The sequence below is a fragment of the Microcaecilia unicolor genome, chromosome 13 (genome assembly GCF_901765095.1).
Source record: "Microcaecilia unicolor chromosome 13, aMicUni1.1, whole genome shotgun sequence".
In the NCBI taxonomy this organism is placed as follows: Eukaryota; Metazoa; Chordata; class Amphibia; order Gymnophiona; family Siphonopidae; genus Microcaecilia; species Microcaecilia unicolor.
In genome coordinates, this window is record NC_044043.1 from 71,635,016 (window position 1) to 71,655,001 (window position 19,986).

The 19,986-nt window shown below is 43.1% G+C and overlaps 2 protein-coding genes across 2 annotated transcripts in view; one reads left to right on the forward strand and one right to left on the reverse strand.

The window, feature by feature from the left end:
• Positions 1-19,986, reverse strand: part of LOC115456518 — a 77,863-nt gene that overhangs the window by 52,957 nt on the left and 4,920 nt on the right. The window lies entirely within an intron of this gene.
• The window catches only part of ATAD3A (ATPase family AAA domain containing 3A), a 117,030-nt gene that overhangs the window by 44,558 nt on the left and 52,486 nt on the right, over positions 1-19,986 (forward strand). The window contains exons 8-10 of the mRNA XM_030185648.1: positions 8,365-8,520; positions 10,460-10,516; positions 16,545-16,670. Coding sequence (XP_030041508.1) covers positions 8,365-8,520; positions 10,460-10,516; positions 16,545-16,670 — 339 coding nt within the window. The remainder of the gene's footprint in view (positions 1-8,364; positions 8,521-10,459; positions 10,517-16,544; positions 16,671-19,986) is intronic.

The window sequence follows — 19,986 nt, forward strand, 5'->3', positions numbered from 1 at the left end:
GATACAGATAAAAGAAAATGTGATTCATCCAGACTTGATGTTTAGGGGCTGATGCTGTGCTATGCCTTAGCACAATAGTGTATTCCCAAGTTTCTCAAATTAATCATATTCCTGATGTAGGAGGAGGTTTTTGCATAGAGAAGTCAAAAGTAAAACCACGGGGCTAAAGGATAGAGTGGTGGGCCTACAAAATGCAGAGTCAATAATTGCTCCAGATGTGGGTTGTTTTAACTCTTTGTAGTGCTGAAGTTGAACTCGGCTCAGGTCTGGAGTAAAGATGCAGCGCAGGAACAAAGGGTTTTGCTCTTCGTCCAGAACCAATGAATGGTGTCCATCAGCCAGCTGACTAGAGACCGAAACTAATTGTTTGTGAGCTCTGCTCTGTAAAGGGCACCAGCTGCCCAAAATCACGAGTATTTGTCTCCAGTAGATGGTGTTGGAAATGCAGTACTGGTCTGGTGTGGCTAGCTCCTGGGCTGGCTGGAGAACTGGCAACCAGTTGAGATGGAAGGAACGGAGGAATTGTGGAGCCAACGGGGACACTCGGAGGAGTCTGGGTCCCTTCCCTTCTTTCTCTTGGTTTTTCTATTAGCTAGCCATCTAGCGAGAATATTTCCCCTTTAAAAAAATAGTACAGAAGAATGACAGAGGCTATAGAAACATTCTAGCATCAGGTGAGGGGAAGGCCAGCAGCTCAGAGGAACTTGGGCAGCAACCAGTATGTTTTAGCCTTTAAGCCTCAGGAGGAGCTCATGGTGATTGTGCCCCAGTTTGGCCAGCCTGTTTGCAATGTGTGAGCCAGCAGGGTTTTGTTTTGTTTTTTTTCCTTTTGCAGCAATGAATGGAGGTCCTGGTAGAGTGATCCAAGTCCTGATTACAATGTAAGAGTCTCTGGGGAAGCTCAGGGCTGTGCGATTCCTGTTGTAGCAGTACAGTGGGATAGTCTGAGCATGGGGAGAGATCAGTGGGAGGTCAACCAGAAATAGCAGGGCAGTCTGGCTCCGAAGGGAGAGAATGCTACAAGCATGCAGAGCTTGATTCATTGCAGGGAAGGTGCTGGAATGGCTGCCATTTAACCTCCTGCCTCTCCTGGATGCCCCTGTGCTGGGTTTGAAAAAAGTCTACTAAAAGCTCCATTGCTTTGGGGAGGTCTTTGGGAGATTTAGGAGAATCCCTGGGCCCCTGGGAGCAGGGAATGCATTTTCCATGAAATGTATATTGCTTTTTCATACAACCATAGTAACATAGTAGATGACGACAGAAAAAGACCTGCACGGTCTATCTAGTCTGCCCAACAAGATAAACTCATATGTGCTACTTCTTGTGTATACCTTACCTTGATTTGTATCTGCCATTTTCAGGACACAGACCGTAGAAGTCTTGCCCAGAACTAGCCCCACCACCCAAACACCAGCCCCGCCTCCCAATCTCGGCTGAGCTTCTGAGGATCCATTCCTTCTGCACAGGATTCCTTTATGTTTATCCCACGCATGCTTGAATTCCGCTACCGTTTTCATCTCCACCACCTCCCGCGGGAGGGCGTTCCAAGTATCTACCACTTGTTTGTTTATTTTATTTATTTATTCTTGTATCCCACATTATCCAAAAAGTAAATTTCGGTTCAATGTGACTTACAATAAAACAGTGAATACAACAGGATACATATATTGGAATGATAATTCTACAATTAATGATTACATAGAAAAATATTTTTTAAACAGGTAAGTTTTTTTTAAAGCTTTACGGAATGGAAGCTATGAGCTTCCACCCTTTGGATCCTAGATAACTAAATCCAGTTATATGAACAGATTTGTATGTAACATTTTTACAGCTAGGTAGGTGCAGTAACAACTATTCTTTTGATTTTGGCTTTGCATTTCTAGCTGATAAGACAATTAGGCTGGTCATATAATCTGGAGTCATCCCAAACAAAATTTTGACTATTATTGTTAGAGAGCTGATGGGATGCGGCAGACATGGGAGACTCAACCTGGACCCAGAAGTTCAGAGGAACCGATTTGTGTCCAAGAGACTGTGATTAGAAGTCCTAGAGGACTGGAATTTCCAGTCTTTGGCATCAGTGATGCCGTTGGAGCATGGTAGTGCATCCAGTGTGGCTAGAGGTACCTTTCTCTTTGACTCCTTGGGAGAGGGAGCATGGACAGTAAGGGAGGCTATGCAGAGGTGTTGCTACCCTGCTACAGGCATGGAAAAGGTCATGGTCAACCTCTGCAGTGTATTCCGTGGGTCTGGAGAGTTCTTGAGTTGACGCACAGAAAGAGCATTCTTGACTTTTCGGCTTTGGTCATGAAGATTCTTTCGTTCTTACAGTGGGACACACGAGGGGATTGGCAGTTAGTGCCCTGAAGGTGCAGGTAGTGGCCCTGGTGTGCTTCAGGGGTCACATTGAAAAGAAAGCTTTTGACTTCTCATTTTGAGAGGGCTGGTGTATCTTAGGCCCCCACTACAAATGTTCCCAGTTGAACTGAATTTGGTGCTTTATGCCTTAGGTTTGCCTTTCTGAGCCATTGAAGAAAATGCTAAAGGAACTCATCCTGAAGACTGTATGCTTAATGGCCATTTCTTCAGGTCTGAGACTGAGTTGCAAGTATTTCATCTGTGAGAACCCTTTTTTTATTTTACTGAGGCTGGTGTTTCAATCCTGACAGTGCCATCCATTTTGCCCAAGGCAGTGCTCATCCCAGTCCTATTAGCTTTGAGCATTGGGGAGCTATGTTTCTGTTCGGTTTGGGGCCGTTCTGTTCATTTCTATTCCAGAACTTTGCACATCAGGCCCCTGGAGAGGTAAAATATGTGGGGGAGGGGAAGGGAGACCATGAATAAGATCTGAGATCAGTGAAAGTGAATGACTTGCGGGAGAGGGGAAGAGAAAAGTAAATGGGGGACCATGATAGGGATGCCCAATATAGTATTAATCTGGCCCTGGTTACTCCTCTGACAGGTTCATGGATGAAACCGGTTGTTAAATTTAGAGCAGTTTTGCAAGCTGGTTGCTATTCTCCTTACTGGTAGGCACTTACAGCTGCCTCAAGCTTCCATTCACTTTTTTCATATTTTAAACATCTGTCGCTTATCACACGATTTTTACATGGTTTCTTTTTTTTTTAATGGTTCAGCATGTCATCCGCTTTGCAGTACAAAACTTTGTAGGTTTTTAACTCATGCATGCCATGATGCATATCAATTAGACGTTCATTTTGCCTGCAGTGAACAACCCGCACGTCATTCTTCAACCTACACTTGCGATGGCTGTTTAAAAGAGGTCAAAGAAACCAAAAGAAATAGTGGGAAATGGACCACGGACTCCAGAAACAAGGGAAGCAAGCTTGATGCTTTAAGAAGATTATTGATCATAGACTCGACACAAAACTATGTTTCGGCCTGTGGCCTGTCTCAGGAATCTTTTGATGATAAATGAGTTACAAAATCTTCAATATTGTGTCTTTACTATCTTGTGACACAAAAGATAGGTCTTGAAAAAGACCTTTGTAATGATGTGGCAAAAGGTAGAAGATGTCTGTGTCTTCTAGGCGGGGTTGGTGTTTGGGAGGCGGGGATAGGGCTGGCCAGACTTATACGGTCTGTGCACTGAAGAGGACAGTACAAATAAAAAAGTAGCACATATGAATTTATCTTCTTGGGCAGACTGGATGGACCGACCATGCAGGTCTTTTTCTGCCGTCATCTACTATGTTACTATGTATGTTCTAATCACATGGCTAGAAAAGGCGCATGAGTGTGTTTGAGCTTTTTTGGCACTTTTTCTTGGCATCCTACACTCTTATTAGATACCTATTTCATCTTCAGGTAAGACAATGGTTTATGTTTCATATGCTTGCTTATTCATCATTTTTCCTCCGTTTGTGTATCATAAAGGAAACGTTCTCAAATTTTCACTCCATGGAGCAACGCTGGCGCTGCTTTCCATGCATATCTTTTAATGGTTTAATGCGATGTTGCTAGTGACAGTTGAGTACTGTTTTACAGACTTTTTCCATGTACATATTTGAACATTTATATTTTTTTTTCTAGCACTCGTATCTCAAACCAAGCAGTGTGATACATGCACTGTGTCTTAATGAAGCAACACTTATATCTGTTTTGGATTTGATGCATTTATATTTTAAAATGAGCAGTGCAAAATTAGCACTGCCACTGTCTCTTATGTTAGTACTAGCCGTTGAGCCCGTTAAAACGGGCTACTATTGGAATGGGGGTTTTCCAAGCCCCCCCCCCCCCCCCCCAGAGGTCTTCGCCGCCGCCGCCCCTCCACCCGGCCCGGGCCCTCTGTTCGCTATTAATTCAACTTACATCGCAGCAGCACGCAGATCAGCTGAGCTCCCGTCAGCCTGGCCTTCCTTCTCTGCCTGTGTCCCGCCCTCGTGTGACGTACCGTCGGCGAGGGCGGGACACAGGCAGGGAAGGAAGGTCGACCGGAGCTCAGCTGATCTGCGTGCTGCGGTGATGTAAGTTGAATTAATTGCGATCAGAGGGCCCGGGCCGGGTGGAGGGGTGGCGGCGGCAACTCGGGGGGGGGGGGAGGGCCGTTTCCCTCTCTGTCCCGCCATCACGTATTGACGCGGGGGCGGGACAGAGAGGGAAGTCTCTACTGCGCATTTGCGAGTGAGTTCGGTCACTCGCCGTTTATATGTTTGATTGCTTCAGTATAATGAAGTTGCAGTTTATTTCTCTTTCGGTTTGTTTGTTTTCATGGAGTGTCAATGCACGCAAACTTTAATGTGGCACTGCTGTATTTAACAATAGCTTAGCATCAACTTCGTAACGCGTTATCTGGTTTTCATCATGATGTTTAAAAATTTACTTTTTTGTTGCACCTTTTCTTCAACATGAACAGCGCAGGGCCAGTGTTATGTTTTTGTATTCTTGCTGCAAGTTCACTGACATCCCACTTTTTCTTTTTTTTTTTGGTTTAAAGACAGCAACATAGGACAAATTTATTTCCTTTTGTAACCTCTTCCACCGTTTATGTACTTTTCCCACCATGTGCATCATCATGACAGGCTTTTAAAGACTATTTTGATGGGTTTCCTTCTGGATACTTATATACATTTATTTCAATGTGTTCAATTGGTTGTTCTCCCCTGGGTCCCCCCCCACCCCCCCCAGGGCTGGCTATGCCCGGAGAGAGAGCCTATTAAAAATGTATCAGCATGCCACTGCTTGCACGACTGTATTGCTGCAGTGTTAAGTTTGATTTGATTTATTTGGGACTTAATTAATCGCTTTTTGTCACAAGGATAACAAATAGGCATATTTTCAAAGCACATAGCCTTCCAAAGTTCCATAGGTTTCTATGGAACTTTGGAAGGCTAAGTGCTTTGAAAATGAGCCCCAAAGTGGTTTACAAAGTTATTAAAAACAGTAGAAACAATGAAAAAAAGAAAAAATTGTGATTGCTCTGCCTTTGCTCCTGCTGGGTGAATTTTTTGTCCTTTATTTAATTTCTACATTTCTTATACTTTCCATTCTCGTCCGGGACATGTGTGTGTGTGTGTTTCACTTTTTTCTTATACTTTCCATTCTCGTCCGGGACATGTGTGTGTGTGTGTGTTTCACTTTAGTCAAATAATATTCATTCATTTGTTTTATTTTGGATTTAGCTCACACCTTTTCAGTGGTAGTTCAAAGTGAGTTTCCTTTTCAGGTCCAGGAAGTATTTCCCTGTGCTCAGAGGGCTTACAATCAGGGGCGTATCTGGAATCCGGCGGTAGGGGGGGCCAGAGCCAGAGAGGGGGGGCACATTTTGCCTCTCTTCCCCCCCCCCCCTCGCCGCCGCCTCTCTCCACCCCCCTCTCTGCCGTCAACCCTCCCCCGCTGCTTACTTTTGCTGGCGGGGGGCCCCAACCCCCACCAGCCGAGGTCCAACCCGAAGTCTTCACATTTCGTCTTCCTCCGTGGCTATGCTGCAAGGAAGTAACGCTGCAGGGCTGATTCGTTGAATCCAGTTCAGAGTGTGACGTCGCAGCATGGCCACGGAGGAAGATGAAATGTGAAGACTTCGGGTCGGACCTCGGCTGGCGGGGGAGGGTTGACGGCGGGGAGGGGGGCCAGGGCAAAATCTGCGGGGGCCCAGGCCCCTGTGGCCCCACGCAGATACGCCCCTGCTTACAATACAAGTTTGTACCTGAGGCAATAGTTTATTGAGTTTTAATATACCAGCTTATTTGCATTTTAAGTCAAAGCAGTTTACAAAGTGAAATAAAACAATAAGTAAAAGGAAGGCACGCCATAAAATAATAGAAAAGTTTCACAGTCATAAGAAAAGTACACTCAAACATACATTCTAGAAACTTTGAGCAGTATCTTTCATGCTGCTATCGCTGGCAGAAAAAAAAAACCGGCAGTGAAAAGAACAAATAATTCACAGCAGGTTCAAATTCTGCAGTGAAAAATGTGTCTTAAGCTTAGTACTAAACATTTTATAAGAAGCTGCAGCACGCAAAGATAACGGTAGGGAATTCACAACGAAGGTAAGTAACCTGCCCAAGGTCACAAGGACAATTGGTGGGATTTAAACCCTAATTTCCCTGGTTTCACTCCTATTTTGTATTTTGTCCATAAGCATTTAGGAACGTAGTTATCGACGTGGGCTACCATTAAGATGTGGTGGTAAAATAACTCATACTATTGCAGCACAGCTCCCATTTTGTGTCATGAGACCTAGTTAACAATATAATAACCCATCTTAACTGTAACCCATGTTGATAACTTTCTCCCTTTACAATCTTTGTGCTAAGTGTGATCTGGTGAGAATTGTTAGATAATGCAGGTAAGAAATCTTTTTAAATAAAAATAAATATGCATTGTCAATTTTTTAAAAAATGTTTTGAGTTATCCAATAAGGTCATGAAACCATTGTAACACTTATATCAGACAGAAAGAAAAGCAGGAATCCACTGTGATTAACAAGGAGATTACCACAAGGCTTGGTCTGGGGTAACACCTCAGGTTCCCTAACTTGATGGCCCATCATTAGCTGACTGATTAACACAGCATTGTCCTTGTGGAATAATTTTCTAGGAGATCTTCAACCAACAACCATAAAAGAGTTTTTAGCTCCTACTTCTGCCAATGTTCACATCTTATTTTTGGTCCATGTTTGGTTGGTTTCTTCAGATGAAATCAAGATGTGGCTTATCTCTGCAGCTTTTAGTTCATGGAGACCTGAAGTATCCATTCATTAAATGAAGGCTCTCTGAGTCTGGGGAAAAAGCAGATGTGTTCCCACCAGAACTGGCTCAACCACTAGGCAGATGAGTTGGGGCGTTGACACTGAGATAGCTGTCAGATTGCCTAATGAGGACCCATCACAACCAGTGTGGGGCCTTGATCATCTGCACATGCATAAGCCTCCTGTCCCCCTCCCCCACCCCTACCCACCCCATTTTTTTTGAGGGGGTGAGATCTGGCAGACCTCACAAAGAGGGTTAAGGCCCCACACTAGCTGCATTGAGGCTTATGTAAACAAGCTGTCGGGGCCTCTGTTCCATAGGGAAGGGGAAGCTGGTGAAAATCTTGTGGAGGAAGGAGATAGGAGGAGGGGTAGGGTCCTGAGCTGCCCCTTGGAGCGTGTAAGGCTGAAGGTTTGCCTAGGGTATCAGATACCCTTGTGCCAGCTCTGGTTCCCATTGTGAATTCTAGGTTATGGTTGTTTGTTTTTCTCATCTGCTGAGATTTATTTCATGCACCAGCAGAGAAAAGCCAGATTCCAGATGGGAAATGTGTTTACTGTTAAAGAAAACGATACAGCCAGAGCATCCTCTGTTCGGGTGACTATTTTTGTAGAGAAGAACAAACGTACTTTAGGTTATTAAATCAAAGATGTGGAAGAATGTTCAGTTACATAATGCTGCAGGGTTTGATTCCTTCAACCTGACTTAATTTATCAGATTAGCAAGTTTGATGTTTCTGTGGTACATGTAATGCCGTAAATCCCTGCTTAAGAGAACAGCAAGACTTTTTTTTTTCCCGTTTCACTACAGCATAGCTAAGAACTGATTTTTGAAACCCCTCCTCCCCCATAAATATATGCAGATTTCAGGATTGGTATGTTGTATAGGTACACACGGGTCTCACAGAGAGAATAAAACTTGTGCAGCTCAAATCCTGTCCCTTGGTCAGTCCCATCCCAATCACATCTTCTCATATTGTAATCCTTGATTTCTGCACATTTGCTAGCAAGCCGCACTAACTCTTGAAGGTCAATCTACAACTGTCCATATAGCTGACATTTCTGAAAGTAATTTGCAGAGGTGGATATACTGTGAAATCTCTCTTCTATCTCGTTAGGACATACTTACCTTGAGTCTCCTTGCTTTCTAGGTGGCAGGATTAACACTGCTGGCAGTGGGCATCTACACTGCCAAAAATGCCACAGGGGTTGCAGGCAGATATATAGAAGCCCGTTTGGGAAAACCCTCTCTTGTGAGAGAGACATCGCGTCTCACTGCTCTGGAGGCTCTTAAGCATCCTATCAAGGTAAATATCTTGTGTTGCTTATTCTGGGATTTTTGATGTCAACTGGAAATGACACTAAAAATTGCAGTGTGACATATTCCTCTGTGGCAGGCAAACTTGTGTTTGCTGATGGACTTGATGAAACTTTATGAAAAACTGTTAAAATGTACCTGACACTTGTACTCCAGAGACAGGCAATTCTGATCACCGCATCTCAAAAAGATATAGTGGAATTTGAAAAGGTACAGAGAAGGGCGACAAAAATTATAAAGGGGATGGGACGACTTCTCTATGAGGAAAGGCTAAAGCGACTAGGGCTCTTCAGCTTGGAGAAAAGACAACTGAGGGGAGATACGATAGGGATCTATAAAATGAGTGGAGTAGAACAGGTAGATATGAATCGCTTGTTTACTCTTTCCAAAGACTAGGGGGGGGGGGGGGGGGGGCACAAAATGAAGCTACAAAGTAGTAAATTTAAAACAAATCAGAGAAAATATTTCTTCACTCAATGTGTAATTAAACTCTGTAATTCGTTGCCAGAGAATGTGGTAAAAGCAGTTACCTTAGCAGGGTTTAAAAAAGGTTTGGATAGCTTTCTAAGAGAAAAATCCATAAGCCATTATTAAGATGAATTTGTGGAAAATCCACCGCTTATTTCTAGGATAAGCAGCATAAAATGTATTGTACTGCCAGGTACTTGTAACCTGGATTGGCCACTGTTGGAAACAGGATACTGGGCTTGATGGACCTTCGGTCTATCCCAGTATGGCAACGCTTATGTGCTAAATTTAGGTGTGAAGGACCAGAGGACAAATCTTTGCCTATATGGCTTATGCTGCAGGCTGTTGTGTCTGTCTTCCAGCATTAACGGTTGCTCCTTTGTAGGACTCCAGCTGCTTTTCAATAATACTTCCAGCCTCAGCACATGAGGTGGGACTGTCTGGTCCAGCACTATGACATCCTTGGCTGGGCTGGCCCCATAAATTTCATCCGTTTGCACAGTATTATGCTAGACAGTCCTGATTCCAATGTATCTCCCCCAAATAGCTTGAGCATGGAGAGGCTGCATGACTTGTTCAGGTCATGTAGTGAGCAATGGTTAGGGGAGTCAAGCCAGTATATCCAAGTTTGCAGTGTGGGCCTCAATTTCAGTGTTGCTCTGCCATCTCAAGAAGTTTCAGATCTTACCGTATTTTTCGGACTATAAGACGCACCGGACCATAAGACGCACCTAGGTTTTCCTCCCAAATTTGGAGGAAAAAAAAAGTGCATCTTATAGTCCGAAAAATAGGCCCCCCTCCCTGTCCCAGGCACCCTCCCTCCGTTACAGGCATCTCCCTCCCTCCCTCCGTTACAGGCATCTCCCTCCCTCCCTCCGTTACAGGCACCCCTCTCTCCCTCCGTTGGAATTTTAAAACTCCTCACCTCGTCGCTGTGACTCGCGGTAGCAGCAGTGCTTCAGCGTGTACGTCGCTCTTCACTCAGTCAGCCTTCTCTCTCTAAGCTCTCTGGTCCCGCCCACAAGGGCGGGACCAGAGAGCTGAGAGAGAGAAGGCTGAGTGAAGAGCGATGTGCACGCTGAAGCGCTGCTGCTACTGCGAGTCACACCGACGAGGCGAGGAGTTTTAAAATTCCAACGGAGGGAGAGAGGGGTGCCTGTAACGGAGGGAGGGAGGGAGATGCCTGTAACGGCGGGAGGGAAGCTACATTCGGACTGTAAGACGCACCCCCCATTTTCCTCCCAAATTTGGGAGGAAAAAAGTGCGTCTTATAGTCCGAAAAATACGGTATATAATTTTCTCCAATGTCCGAATAGAAACAGAAGTGTGCATCTTAACTTCTGTATTCTGTACCCTTCTTTCCTTCTTACTGTTCCAGCTTTGCTGCTAAGATAACAACTCTGGATGGAGGGAATTTCCAGATCTCGGGGGCTAATTTTTCATGCTGTCATTTTCACTAGGTCAGCAAGCGACTTCTTAGCAAGCCTGAAGATGCCCTGGAAGGAGTTGTTCTTAGTGTAAGTGCATCATTTTTACCTTTTCCTACAGCCTACAATGCTTGAAGGTTATATTAGAAGCCTAAAGGCCGATGTCTGTCCCTCAAATGTGATCTGCTGTTGTGCAGTAGAAACATAAGCACTGAAGGATAGAAACCAATCCTAAGCCAGTTATGTATTTGGAGCATTTGATCCATATCTGCAGAGATGATTAATTCATTTTTCATTGTTCTCATTTTCTTTCTCATATGGCTGCTTAATCTCCCTTATGATGGACACAAATGTAATAGTTTGCTGAGGAAGTGGAGTTTAAAATCAGAATCTGGGGCCCTTATTTTATTAAAGATACCGGATTTGTCAGAGATGACTGCATTAATGTTCTTGGCAATCTATGTCCTTGTTTTATTCCCATCTTAAGGATCTGACATACATATGACTGCATATCTCTTACCTTTCCAGCTTGGTGCTAAGCCTGTTTCATCGTTATGGCCCATAAGTACTTCTTGATGGAACAGTAAGGTAGCAGAGAGTGCTATAATGATATTGACTATCCTGTGGAAAGAAACGTCAGTTAAAGTCTGTGGCAGGAGGGACAAGGGGGAAGAATAAAATTTACACAAACAATAAAAAGCAACACTGGGCCTTCAAGACTGAGACAACAGGAGTATTTTATTGATAAATGACCTGACACGAGCCGTGTTTCGGCGTTAAATAACGCCTGCCTCAGGGGTCGAGGTTCAATTGTAAATACTATTAAGTTTGTGTCTGTCCAATGCCGAGATTCGGTTGTAAAAAAATGTGTTGAACTTGTGTCTATCCGATGCCTCCAAAACAGGCGGTAGAAAAAAATCTAGTGAAGCTGTCAGAACCGACAGCCGCTATGTAGGAGAAACTCCTGTATTAGCCTCGTCTTAATGCGAGGCTAATACAGGAGTTTCTCCTACATAGCGGCTGTCGGTTTTGACAGCCTCAGTAGATTTTTTTCTACCGCCTATTTTGGAGGCATCGGATAGACACAAGTTCAACACATTTTTTACAACCGAATCTCGGCATTGGACAGACACAAACTTAATAGTATTTACAATTGAACCTCAACCCCTGAGGCAGTCGTTAATGCCGAAACACGGCTCGTGTCGGGTCATTTATCAATAAAATACTCCTGTTGTCTCAGTCTTGAAGGCCCAGTGTTGCTCTTTTTTTGTTTGTGTACTTTCTTTGTATGCTGATTACCCTCTCTGTTTGGCTTGGAAATAACATTTTAAAATTATGGCAGAAATTCAGGGGGAAGTAAATACAGACTACATCTACTGTGGATGAAGATGGCTAGATAGGAAATCTCCTGATTTACAGAGCACATTGCAAGAACACAATCTCTGCATGCCAACTCCTCAAACTTATCACCAGGGCTACCTGACAGAGTACGAAGAGATCTGAATGCAAAGCTAGCAATGCTGTTAGAAAACTGCACTACAGAAAATTAAAATAGAAAAACACAGTATGGGTAGATATTTATTTTATTTTTGTTACATTTGTACCCCGCACTTTCCCACTCATGGCAGGCTCAATGCGGCTTACATGGGGCAATGGAGGGTTAAGTGACTTGCCCAGAGTCACAAGGAGCTGCCTGTGCCTGAAGTGGGAATCGAACTCAGTTCCTCAGTTCCCCAAGACCAAAGTCCACCACCCTAACCACTAGGCCACTCCTAGATATAGAAGCTAAGACAAGACTCAAAATCTTGGATTCAGAAACACAGATTTTTGATAAAATGGCAAAGTGAGAAGGAGGAGCTGACAGGGTGGGAAGAGACTGAGAAAGTGGAAAAACAATGGACTATACTAAAAAGAAGCTATATCAGTGGCAACATAATTATATAAGGAAAGTGAAAACAGGAAATTTAATTGATATGGTTCTTTAAGAAAGTGGCTAAAAAACAGAGACAAAATGAGTAACATTCTTAAAGTACCGAGGATCTCAAAAACAGGAACACGGAAAAGGAATATGTGGTAAAGCTGAAAGAGATGAAGGAAATTGGGATAGCAAAAGCAAGGGTGGAAGAAAAGAGGTGATCAGGGAAAGGAGGAAGGTCAGAGGTGGAATCATTAGACTGAAAGAGGCTGAGGACTGATGTGCACAGAATGACTCGGGAATGGTAGACTTTGCTGAACAAATATTTCTGTTCATGTTCTCAGAAGATAAAACCTAGAGAAGGATCACAGAGAGCCAGCAAGGAGTTCATGTGTGAATGGCGTAGATACCTCACTGTTCACGGAAGTGTGTTTATGAACAACTTGCCAAACTGAAAGTGGAAATTAGTCACGTGGACGGATGAGATATATCCTCAGATTCTAAGGGAACTTGGAGGGGCCCTGGTGGGTCCACTAAAGGATTGTTTAATAGATCTTTGGAAATGGGAGAGGTTCTCCAGAACTGGAAAAGGGCAGGTGTAACCCTCTTCACAAAAGTGTGATATTACAGGCCAGTAAGCCTTACCTCACTGGTGAGAAAAGGAATGGAGATACAGCTGTGTGATGGGAACTAGCCAGGGCATAGGCAGCCACAAGGGGTTGGTTCCTAGTAATAAGCAGTGCACACCATAAGCAGTTAAATGCAAGTTAATCTTCACTAGGCTCACAATATATAGGTATATAGGAGGCTGATAGGTAGGCATAGAACATGATACATAATCCATAGTAGAAGGTCTGACCAGGAATCCGTGGATGTATGAGATGCAGCCAGCTTGAGTGTAGACAGACCTTGAACAGGAGAGCATGAGCACACAGACACAAGAAGCAGGTATCATGGCTGTTCTGTGCAGTTTATTCCCCCCCCCCCCCCCCCCCCCCCCCCAAAAAAAAGCCTTCAGGATTGTAAGTGCTGCTCCTCTAAGTTTAGCAGAAGCAGGGGGAAAAAGGAGGATTTATCACGGCCCTACTTTAAACATACATCTAAAACAAAAAGTGGGACACAAAACTACAAAAATTCAATTTCTTTTGACCTAAAACTTGGTTAGATATCTTTCTAACTTATCCCTAAATTGTCTGCATCATCATTCATAATAAATTTGAAGACTCTTTTTATTCTATTCCCATACGTTTATTCCATTCAAGAGGTCCTATCACAGAAAATGCAGACCTCCTCATTTCTACCAAGCAGATCTTCAGCAATGAAGGTACAACAAGCTAATAGGAGCCCTCTGATCTCAACATCCATATAGGACAATAAAAACTAAGCACCTGCAGCAAATACAGTGATACCTCGTGCCATAATGCACGCTGAACCATCACAAGCAAAATTTTACTCTTAATGGAACAGGCAATAATTGTAATCTCTGCAGATATGTTGGGGTTTTAAAACAGAATTCAAAGCAGGGTAACAGTTTTAAGAAACTAATTCAATAATCAATCAGGATAATACAAACAATCTCTTAACAAATATTAAAATACATTTTCTAAAAAAAAAATAAAAGAGCTACGGCTTCAACAATTTATGAAATGGAAGATAAGAAAAATGTAAACGTATCTCTAGCAGTAAAGAATTTCATGTCTTTATAGACTGGTAAAAAAAAAAACCATTTCAGAATGACTCCTGTTTCAAACCTGTAACAGAAAGGAAACGGAGAAGAAAGTTTGCATTACAGCGTAGACCATCGGTGCTTAATTGAATAGATGAGCAAAAGCTCTCAGGCGAATGTCCTTCTAAAGATTTAAAAACAAAACTGCATATTTTAAACAAAATACAAGCTCTCAAAGGCAACCAATGAAGATGTATCAACAATGGAGACTCCTCTCTTCCTTCCCGTTCACATTAATTGATTTGATTTGCTTACTTTATTTATTTTTTGTCTATTAGATTGTAAGCTCTTTGAGCAGGGACTGTCTTTCTTCTATGTTTGTGCAGCGCTGCGTATGCCTTGTAGCGCTATAGAAATGCTAAATAGTAGTAAATAGTATGATTACATTTTGATTTAACACAGTAACATAGTAAATTTTTGAAATATTAATCAAGCAACTATGTTTGGTATTAACTGAATTCTATTCGTCAATTTACCTGAGGTGCCAGCATAGAGAGCATTACAAAAGTCCAGCTGCAAGAGAAGCAACAGCTGGACAATTGTGTTAAAGTGCTGTTTAGTAAAGTATGAGTAAACCAAGTGAAATTGTTTTTGAGTTTGAAAAAGGCTTTCTTCATCAAATTATTAACTTATGCTTCTATACTCAAAGAAAAATCTAAAATCATCCCTAAAACTCTTGAAGTTTTTTTTTCCACATTTAAAGAAATCTCAACATCATTTTGAATACGGTTTGGAATATCATTTAGACTTAAGCCAAACCACAGAACTTTAGTTTTATCTGCATTAAATTAAAAAAAAAAAAAGAAATGATGACCAATCACTTATACATTTAATACACTTATTTATAGTGGCAGGGGACTCAACTAAATTTGAGCTAATAGGGAGGAAGACAAAAATGCCATCTACATATGACTATAAAGTTAGAAACAGAAAAATGAAGACAGATAAAAACCATATGGCCTATCCAGCCTGTCCTTCCATGCCATCTACTCACCCTTTCATTCCCAGATTCAATGTACTTGTCCTAAGCTTTCTTGATTTCAGATACAGTTTACATCTCCAAGTTTTCCCCAATCCCAAAACAATAGATCATAAGGAACTCGTTAAATAGCAGTGGGGAAATGGATGTCCAGGTGAATGAAGATTCTCCTTCTTTGAGTACATGGTAACATCTGTTTCTCGGAGCCAAACCATTCAAAACCCATATTTGTAAATTCCAGTTTAGATAATAAAATACTTTTCCGGAGATACGAAGGCGGTAGAACGAGAGGACATGAAATGAGATTGAAGGAGGGGCAGACTCAAGAAAAATGTCAGGAAGTATTTTTTCACGGAGAGAGTGGTGGATGCTTGGAATGCCCTCCCGCGGGAGGTGGTGGAGATGAAAACAGTAACGGAATTCAAATATGTGTGGGATAAACATAAAGGAATCCTGTTCAGAAGAAATGGATCCTCAGGAGCTTAGCCGAGATTGGATAACAGAGCCAGTAGTGGGAGGCGGGGCTGGTGGTTGGGAGGCGGGGATAGTGCTGGGCAGACTTGTACGGTCTGTGCCCTGAAAAAGACAGGTACAAATCTCAAGGTAAGGTATACTCAAAAAAGTGGCACATTTCTTGGGCAGACTGGATGGACCGTGCAGGTCTATTTCTGCCGTCATCTACTTTGTTACTATGATTTAGTGTATCAAATGCTGCAGAGATGTCAGATTATATGAAGGAATATGACAGTGTCCTGCAAAACCAAAAAGCACATGAGCAGCAGAATTCTGGACCAACTGCAATGCCTTCAACCGGACCTGCGGAAGCCTGAAATATAAAGCATTGCAGTAGTCCAATGCAAGGAGGTGCCTCTCTTGCACCTATTTTATACAGCTAATTTATGCAAATTTATGTAAATTTTAATTTACAGCTGTGTGCCTTTATGAGAGAGCCCCCTAGAAAGTTACTGTACAGTTACACCTGCCCCAAAGCATATTTGTACCAGTAAAAATCTGTGCATATGCACGTACGTTGTAAGATACATGCATATGTGCAAACCCCACCCTGAAATACCTATGCCTGTATTGCTGTGCTTTTGACAGTCTGCTCTTATTCATGATTTATGCTGTGTTAATTTTATGAGAACCTACTTGGGCACATAAAATTGTGTTCTGCACACTCAGATCACCTAAGGCTCACGGTGGGGGTAATTTTATCTTTAAGGTATACTGACTGACACAGTGTTAAATTGCTGACTTCCAGTTTAACCCTGATATACACCACCTTGGGTGAGTCTCTATAAATATATAAATCAGCTTTGATGGTTTGCAGGCGACTGTGCTCTTTGAAGGCATGAGAAATAAAATGGCATTAGACAAAACCAGGGAGACCAGAGAGTAATAAGCAAGGCAGAAGTCTGGGTAATACTGCTCTTTAAATCTTTGTATCTTATGGTGTGAGGTGTCTGACTTGTAATTGTTGGTATTGCTTCTATTATAGCCCAAATTGGAAGAGCGCGTCAGAGATATTGCAATTGCTACAAGAAACACTAAAAAGAACAAAGGCTTGTACAGGAATATCCTTATGTACGGGCCCCCTGGTACTGGAAAGACACTCTTTGCCAAGGTAAAATTCTGACAGAACAGCTGTTCAATGTGTTTGTTTTTTTACCCCTCACTCCGACTTAGCAGTGCAGGGTCTGTGGATATGATCACCTGCCTTACCCTGTTGCCCTTGTGCAGTAACCCTGCAGTCGAAGTCAGTAGTTTCTGTTTCAGCAGAGGAAAAGGAGGCTTCCCTCCAGATCACTGCTTAGCTTGAGAATCTGCTTTTACGGGCTGCTTGGCAGAGACAGTGTAAGGCTGCCACCAGTCCCGCCCCCCCCCCCCCCCCCCCCCCCCACCACCACCACCACCCTTCCATTTTCTCTTGTTAATAACATTTGCCTGTATTGGTGGGAGGTGGTAGGAAATTATCTGTCCCTGTTACTGCTCATTATCTAGTGTGAAGTGATGACATCAGCCCTGTGTGTTGTCTCGCTATAGTGAATCCCCCCCTCTCCCAGCACCACTAAGGAACATTAGCTTAAGTCCCGCGTCCTTTAACTGTTTTTCAATGATGCAAACCCCCAAGGGTAAGCTAAGAGCCTCCTAGATCTAGTGAATGATCTCTGAACAGCAGGTTACACTAATGGAAACATTACTGTAAGGAAGTCATTATAAAGAGCACATAATTCACTGCTGCTGTTCAGAGGCAGTAAAAGCCCCTGTGTGTATGTGTGTTCTGTTTGCATTTGAATTGACTTTCTCTGGGAAATGATGACCCCTTTAACCATCGGTCTTGCACTGCTCCTGCTGTCGTCTTACTTTTTGTTTGTCACGCAGCTAATTCAAGGCAGCTGAAGGTGAAGCACCCTTTCAGATTACAAACCAATAACTGGTCCACCTGTTCTTGGCATCAGTCACTGTGGAGAACCTCTGTGTAATTTCCAAGGTCGCTGATTCTCAGTCTTGCAGTATTTGTACAGGTTTTGAATGAATCATCGCTGTCTGTGCCCGAATTCTGAACCACACCATCTAGTTGTCACTAGGCACTAGATTGCCACCCGTTATGTGTAAGACTACAGCTAAACTATGTCAGTAATTCAGTCACTATAATAAGTTTTCGTATCCTATTACAGGTGTTTTGATGGGAAATTCTCACACTAGCTGCCTTATGTTTCAAAGTACTGCTTAGTTGGGGGAGCGAATAGAGGATCTTTTCTCGCTTTAACTTTCAGAAGAAAAACTAAGCCCACAGAGCATTTACCCGGTATTAAAGAACGACAGAGTTCTCCTCTGATCCATTGGCTTGTAGCACTGAGTTGAATTTTTAGATTGATTGTGCCAGACTACTGCTTTTAAATTTGTGTATGTTTTTTAACGATCTCTATTATTCTGCATTATTTGCGAATCATTTCAATATTCATGGTTATATAGAGTCCCATAAAGGATTTTAGCACACAGATATATTATTCTCCGAGGACTATAAAGTCCTCACATATGGTTGACATCACCAGAGGAGCTTGGCAAGGAAAGCAATACCCCAGCAACTTTTTCTAGAAATCTTTGAGTAGGCTCACTTTGCAAGCGTGCCTGTTCCTGTTTGCCACTTACTTGGGACCTCCTCAGTCTAATAATTTTTTTTTTCTGCGGAGCTGACTAGACCTGTCACTTTTCGCAGGTTCCCCAGTTGTTCCTTTGGTTTTCCATTGAGTTTTCACGTTTTTCTTTCTTTTTTTGCGTTAGCTCAGTGTGGGTCACCTATGGGCCTCAAACTACCAAAAGAGGATTTTTTTTTTTTTTTTTGGGCTGTGTTTTTTTCCAGATGAGATGTCCCAAAATAAGGTCCCCAGGGCTTCAGAAGATGCTCTTGGTGCAACAGGAGTATATCCAATACGGACACTCATTCCTAGTACCCAAACATAATCCCTCTTTGTATTCTCTGTTCACAGATGCCAAAGAAGGGTTTTTCCAAGAAAACAGGAGGAGCCTCCACGGAGAATCAAAACCAAACAGCAAAAGTACAGGCTTTAGAAGGGTTTTTGGCAGACAGAAAAACTAGGCCATCAGAAACATCAGTCTCCGTGAATTCAGGAACTGCACTAGAGATGCCTCAGATTGAAGGAGTTTTGGTCACTCTTGACATTGAGCATCACTAGAGCCCACGGGGGGGGTGGGGTGGGGGGGGAGGGTGATAATTGTCTGATTCCCATCCATGGAAGAGGAAAGATTTGACGCCATTTTTATCTGTGTCAAAGGAACACAATGCAGTACATTAGGCAGAAGCCAAGATGTCTCAGCTTCGTTCCAAGAACACGCTGGTGTACTCAAAGCACCTTCTATGCTATCAGAGAGTTCAGCGGCCGTCAAGAATCTGAGATTCTGTTCCAGTACACCCCAGGTGACTGAGAGGGACATGGCCATTCTTAACTATGATGCCTATGCCTTTGTAGCAGCCTTCAAAGAGCAACTCATGCAAAAATTTGAGGAGTGGATGCAGTACTTCTTTACTTGACATGATGCTGCTGCTTCAACATTGACAATTCTGAGGGCAGATGTGGTCCAGCCAGTACTCAATACCCATGTTCTGCCTGAAAGATTCCCTGACACTGAGGCCAGGAGTGGGCTCCAAGTCCAGGTCAGCTGCACCAGTGTCCGTTTCCAGTGCTTCTGGGGAGGAAGCGTCACCGATGCACTGGGAATACCAAGTGTCTTGATGCAATTTATTTTATTTTTATTTTTGTTACATTTGTACCCCGCGCTTTCCCACTCATGGCAGGCTCAATGCGGCTTACATGGGGCAATGGAGGGTTAAGTGACTTGCCCAGAGTCACAAGGAGCTGCCTGTGCCTGAAGTGGGAATCAAACTCAGTTCCTCAGGACCAAAGTCCACCACCCTAACCACTAGGCCACTCCTCCACTGTTGCTACTATTTGAGATTCTACATGGAATGTTGCTATTCCACTAGCAACATTCCATGTAGAAGTCGGCCCTTGCAGATCACCAATGTGGCCTGCTCAGGCTTCTGCTTCTGTGAGTCTGACGTCCTCAGACTCACAGAAACAGAAGCCTGCGCAGCCTTCTACATGGAATGTTGCTAGTGGAATAGCAACATTCCATGTAGAATCTCCAATAGTAGCAACATTCCATGTAGAATCTCCAATAGTATCTATTTTATTTTTGTTACATTTGTACCCTGCGCTTTCCCACTCATGGCAGGCTCAGTGCAACTTACATGGGGCAATGGAGGGTTAAGTGACTTGCCCAGAGTCACAAGGAGCTGCCTGTGCCTGAAGTGGGAATCAAACTCAGTTCCTCAGGACCAAAGTCCACCACCCTAACCACTAGGCCACTCCTCCACCAATAGAGGGCCAGAACCTGCAGTTAGTGGCAAAAGGACA